The sequence below is a fragment of the Mobula birostris genome, chromosome 13 (assembly GCF_030028105.1).
Source record: "Mobula birostris isolate sMobBir1 chromosome 13, sMobBir1.hap1, whole genome shotgun sequence".
NCBI lineage: Eukaryota > Metazoa > Chordata > Chondrichthyes > Myliobatiformes > Myliobatidae > Mobula > Mobula birostris.
Window position 1 is genome coordinate 63,700,171 of NC_092382.1, and position 6,306 is coordinate 63,706,476.

Here is a 6,306-nt window from a genome sequence, read left to right on the forward strand (position 1 = left end):
AGATGGATTCTCCAACGTGCCAATTGTACCCTATGATCAAATACAAAACAGTTGTGTACATTGCAAAACTTCTGAATGATCCATTGAGTTAAATGCATCAGAAACAGAGCATGAGCCAAATGGCTCTTCATCCCTGCTTCCCCATGCAATAAGATCATTATTGATCTGGTTTTGGCCTCAACACCACTTTCCAACTCTCCCTCTGCACCTGTAGATTTCCAAGTAGTTCATATGCCTACAATATATTGTATATTCTATGGCTGTACCATAACTCTTAACGTGGAGAATTCCAAAGGATCACAACCTGCAGAAGAAATTCGTCTTCATCTCCTGATCAATGGGAAACCAATTACTCAAACTATATTCCATTTTCTCGATATCCTCACTTGGAGAAACATCGTCTCAGCATCTTGTCTGACAACACCCTCAGAATCTTGCTTCAGTAAGATCACTTCTCATTGTTCCCTACACGCTCACCCCTCGCCCCCATATGTGAATCCCCTGATTCAAGTATGTCCTTTATTAAAGACGAGATCTAAACTGTACACAGAACGCCAGGTGTTGTCTCACGAGCTCCCAATAAAGTTGCTACAAAATATCCTTACCCTTGTATTCCATAACCCTTACAATTAAGGCCAAAATTCCATTGGCCTTTCTGCATATTTGTTTAACCTACACACCCTTTTTGTGTGCTAGAGATTGAGTTTGCACTGCAACATTCTCTAAACACCTCTCTATTTAACAATCAGGTTTGTCTTTCTTCTTTCCAGAGCAGGCAGGCAACTTCATATTTTGTTCTATATTATATTTCAAAGGCCACTTTCCTGCTCATCCACTTAACCTGTGCTCATCACGTTGCAGGCTCTTGTGTGCTCTGCATCACCTGATAAGCCACTTATCTTTATATTTTCAACAAATTTGAGAACATACATCCGGTCTCCTCAGATTACAACCAATGCATCCACAATGCATCCACAAATGCCACTCATTTGTAAAGATACAAATTTGTCCTGTACTTTTTCACTGATAAAAATAAAAAAAATCTCTCTCCCTACAGACCTTTGCAATCTGTTATTACTTTCATTATTTAGAATCTGTACCTTCTCATTCCCAATTTTACAATGAGCCTCAAAAACCATCAATTAATTAATCCACATTACAACGTATATTATTTCAAAGATATAGCATCCTAACTTCCTTGGGAATTCTCCACAGATGGTGCACCCTTCTCGTGGGGCGTTTCTTCCTCCAGACTTTTGCTGTAAGTTAAGAAATACCTCCTTAAATGAGTGCTTGCACTGACATCAGACGCTAGAGAGGGCGGGCGGAACAGTTCGACAGGACTATCAGCTGAGAGGAGGAGTATTCATACAAACCAGGTCCGCCTCTCTCATTTGGTTGGTGAAATATCAGCTATTTTACACGATCAGCTATATTCCAAAAGAGCTTTCGCGACGAGGGAGAAAAAGACAACTTCTGTCAAAGATTGAGAGAAATTACACCAAACCTACTTCAAACGTTGGAGAGAAGTAGGATAAATCGGTGTCCTGTAGACAGTCGGTCTAACTTAATAGAGGGAAGACTAGCAGGATCCGAAAAGGTCCGGACAGTTGTGGGTATCGCTTCTCCGCTTTTTGGCTGCATCGTCGCACAGTGACAAAGGCAGTGTACAGCTTGCCGCTTGCGTTTTTCTCCGACCTCGGAAACTGCAGAACCATGGCCGGCAAAAACCCCAAGGTTTTTATGGACATCTCTATTCGGGATAAACCCCAGGGTCGCCTAGTGATGGAGCTAAGACCAGATATTGTCCCAAAGACTGCAGAAAACTTCCGTGCATTATGCACAGGCGAGAAGGGTTTCGGTTACAAAGGCTCAACGTTCCACAGAATCATTCCTGGCTTCATGTGCCAGGGTGGCGACTTCACAAAACATGACGGCACTGGAGGCAAGTCCATCTATGGGGAGAAGTTTATAGATGAGAATTTTCAGCTGAAGCACACGGGGCCAGGCATCCTGTCCATGGCCAATGCTGGACCAAATACAAATGGTTCCCAGTTCTTCATATGCATCACAGGGAGCAGCTGGTTGGATGGGAAACATGTTGTGTTTGGATCTGTGGTAGAAGGAATGGATGTGGTAAAGAAGATGGAGAGATGTGGCACCGTGAATGGAACACCAAAAGCCACGGTTAAAATCACTGAGAGTGGGCAGTTGACCTAAAGTATTTGAATTTGGAATTGTACTGTTTAAATTTTTTTCCTCTCGACATTGTGTTGCTTAATTTGATGTACTCGTATTATTTTTGAATAATATAATAATAATAAAAAGATTTGAAAAGAAAAAAGAAAGAAACTGCTGAGATACAGTCGGCTAAGAGCCAAGTGCTGATAAATGGGACCCGTGTAGAATTGATGAAGTTCCTGTCTCTTTCTCCATTAATGTTTCCTCCTTACGGCAGAACTAACCCTCTCACTGTGTCAGAATCAGTGACTAAATCCGGCCCCAAACACTGTGCTTTCAGCCCTGCACATTGTAACTTGAACCATTTCACTGAGGGTCTGATGGAGACACAACCCCTGCCCTCTGCACATGTGATCACATCTCCCCTGCTTCTGACATTTCAAATACCCTCAGAATGGTTTTCTGATTCAGTCTCAAGGTTATGGTACATTCAGCTCATCGTCAGACCTGACAAACCATGTCTTCCCACAGCTGGTTCCACCTGTTGGTGTGTCCTCTTTCCTCCATCTCCAGGGAAGCTGCATCTCCACACAAACTCCTCACTTGAGATGACTGTCTGTACCCGTGACACAGGGAATCACATCACTGTCACTCTCCTGATACCATCCGGGAAGCGGTACCGCAACATAAAAGCCAGGACCAACAGGCTCCGGGACAGCTTCTTCCACCAGGCCATCAGATTGATGTACCAACGCTGAAACATGTATGTGTTGGGATGATTTTATCTATTGAGGGAGTTGTTCCAGTAATAATATATCTGGACGGTTATTTTAGATTATCCTATCTGTAATAATGTATTGATTATCATGTAAATTGTGAGATACTGTCCCTATCTGGATCAGGCCTGAATTTATAGTGCCTTAATGAAGTTACGGTTGTCATTCATAAGTTTGTGTGTTAAAGCAAGATTTTGGTGAAATATATTTGCCACTTGATTGTACCTGCATAAGTAATCAGATTGAGTTAAACTGCTGCAGGATCCTGGAATGTGTTGGATAGTGTCTGGTTTCTCTCGGCATTTTCTGTATTTATTGCCTTGTTTGTTTGTATTTCATGTATTTTCGATTTTTTTTCATATTGTTGACCACCTTGTCCTATATTTCTGCAAGGAACCCCTCTGTTTCTGGGAAGAGGTCTCCAACTCTCAGTCAGGTGCTCGATGCTACCTTGTCAACATCTTGTCTGCTCAGGTCATTGGGATTTCTCCCATGGAGGGTCGTACTCATTCCACTGGTTAATGTTTTCTTCCATAGTGATGATTCATTTCTGAGTTAGCCTCTCATTTAAGTTTTCTGGTCTGTATTTCTTACCACGATTGCATATACACACATGGAGCAATGAATACTGTTCATTTTTGATGAAAATATATACTTAGAAGTTTTATCTGACTTGTGTGATTTTTTTTCCATGTGTGTTATTCCCCTTCCTCCTCCTGTCCGAGGTAGTGTTAATCTAACTGAGTCTGAGTGTAAATAGTCTTTTCTAAAGCTGTCATTTCAGTTCTGGATCTTTCTTAATTTTACTGATTGAAATGGGACAAAGATATTTTTATATATAAAAAAGTCAATGTCGGTATTGATGAAAGTGTTTATTGCCTTTGTTGTATTTGTTAACTATTGAGCTCTGTTTGGCAGGTTTTTTTAAGTCTTGAACTAAATTTTGACAAAGGTTCTCCCTATTTCGCACTACTTTCTATTTTCTTTGCTTGTTGATATTCCAGATACGTGGGTGTCAAGAGTCCCGCTGAAGGGTCTTGGCTGGAAATGTTGATTCCCATCCATAGATGCTGCCTGACGTGCTGAGATCCTTCAGCACTTTGTGTGTAGTTCTCTAGATTTCTAGCATCTGCACGTCCACTTGTTTCCCAGATACTTACATGCTTCTTGAAAGAACAAGCTGGTGGTGGGATGTGTGGCTGTGTTGGTAAAATAGTAAATAGAATCAGTAGAAAGAGTTGGCATAAGGTTGGAATGTGTGGAATCTGTGGATAGAATTAAGGAACAGCACATGTAAAAAAAAAAAAAAAAAATCCCTGATGGGAATTGTACAGAGACCTCCAAACAGTAGTAAGTATGTGGTCCACAAGTTACAATGGAAGTTAGAAAATGTGTGCCAAAAGGGCAATGTTACAATAGTCATGGGGGATTGTCATGCAGGTGATTAGGAAAATTAGGATGGTGTTGGTCTCAAGAGGAGGAATTCCTCGAATGCCTACAAGATGCTTTTTTAGAGCAGTTCATGGTTGAGACCACTTGGGGATCAGCTATTCTGGATTGGGTGTTGTAATGAACCGGAATTAATTAGGTCACTTTTGTTCAAAGAAACCTTAGGGGCAAGTGATCTTAATACGATCAAATTCACCCTGACATTAGAGAAGGAGAAGCTAAAGTCAGATGTGAAATAAAGAGAATTAGAGAGGCATGAAAGAAAAATTGGTCAAAATTGATTTGAAAAGAACATGGGCAAGGATGAAAACAGAGCAGCAATGGCAGTAATTTCTGGCAGCAATTCGGAAGGCACAGGATATATACAGTGGCGTGCAAAAGTTTGGGCACCCCTGGTCAAAATTTCTGTTACTGTGAATAGCTAAGTGAGTAAAAGATGACCTGATTTCCAAAAGGCATGAAGTTAAATATGACACATTTCTTTAATATCTTATGCAAGATTACTTTTTTATTTCCATCTTTTACAGTTTGAAAATAACAAAAAAGGAAAAGGGCCCGACGCAAATGTTTGGGCACCCTGCATGGTCAGTACTTAGTAACACACCCTTTAGCAAATATCACAGCTTGTAAACGCTTTCTGTAGCCAGCTAAGAGTCTTTCAATTCTTGTTTGTGTAAATTTCTGGGTTCAGCCATTGGCAGCAAAGCAGTGACTGTGGAAATTACAAATCAGAATATTATTAGAGTCACAGAGCCCAGCTGCACTGAAACAGGCCCTTTGGCCCTTCTAGTCAATGCCGACACTGAACTTATCTCTAATGTGGGGCTGAGAGGGCGGACGGGGCAGAGAGGGAGGCAATAAGGGGAGGGGGTGGTCGAGTGCGGAGAGGGAAACAGAGCAGAGAGTTTATACTTAATATCTTTCAGAAAAGGTACTTGTTTGAATTTACTTGCTGCAAACCTACTATCCATACCCTGTAGTTCTCAACCAAATTATTGATTTAGATGACAAGTAGCAATGTTCAAAGTTCAAAACGAATTTTATTATCAGAGTACATATGTCACCACATACAACCCTGAGGTCATTTATCCAACAGGAACACTTAGCAAATCTATAGAATAGTAACAGGATCAGTGAAAGATCAAGTAGAGCATAGAATTCAACAAACTGTGTAAATGCAAATAAAATTAAATATCAATGAATAATGATAGCAATGGGGTGTAACCCTGGGGAATATCACTAGGCACGGGCCTTGAGTCCAATAAACAGCCTCCCACCATCACTCTCTGCTTCCTACCATCAAGACAACTGTGCATCCAGTTAGCCAGCTCTCCCTGGATCCCATGTGATCTAACTTTCCACAGCAACTTACCATGCTGAACCTTGTCAAAGGCCTCACTGATGCCCATGTCGGCCACGATCCTGGGACAGAGGTGTCACTGATCAGAGGGCACAGATTTAAACAGAGGACGAAGAGGTTTAGAGGGATCTGAGGAAGTGATGTTTCACTCAGAGCGTAGCTGAAATCTGGAACACACTGCCCGAGGTGGTGGTGGAGACAGGTCCCTTCACAACATTACAAAGTGTCCTCTTTCCTCCATCTCCAGGGAAGCTGCATCTCCACACAAACTCCTCACTTGAGATGACTGTCTGTACCCGTGACACAGGAAATCACATCACTGTCACTCTCCTGATACCATACGGGAAGCGGTACAGCAACATAAAAGCCAGGACCAACAGGCTCCGGGACAGCTTCTTCCACCAGGCCGTCAGGCTGATGAACTCACATTGATTTGAGTGTACTCTATATTACATTGTCTGTTTTATTTATTATAAACTATTATAAATTACTATGATTGCACGTTGCACATTTAGATGGAGACGTAATGTAAAGATTTTT

General features: G+C 41.5%; 1 protein-coding gene across 1 annotated transcript; it reads left to right on the forward strand.

The window, feature by feature from the left end:
• Window positions 1–1,694: 1,694 nt before the first annotated feature.
• On the forward strand, window positions 1,695–3,592 carry LOC140207652 (peptidyl-prolyl cis-trans isomerase-like). The gene has a single exon (XM_072276205.1). It carries the CDS (start codon window positions 1,717–1,719, stop codon window positions 2,218–2,220), a length of 504 nt encoding a protein of 167 aa, XP_072132306.1. The 5' UTR covers window positions 1,695–1,716; the 3' UTR covers window positions 2,221–3,592.
• The last annotated feature ends 2,714 nt before the right edge of the window (window positions 3,593–6,306 follow it).

Excerpts from the sequence above, each read along its gene's own strand:
- LOC140207652 (XM_072276205.1), top strand. The coding sequence starts at position 1,717 with ATGGCCGGCAAAAACCCCAAGGTTTTTATGGACATCTCTATTCGGGAT.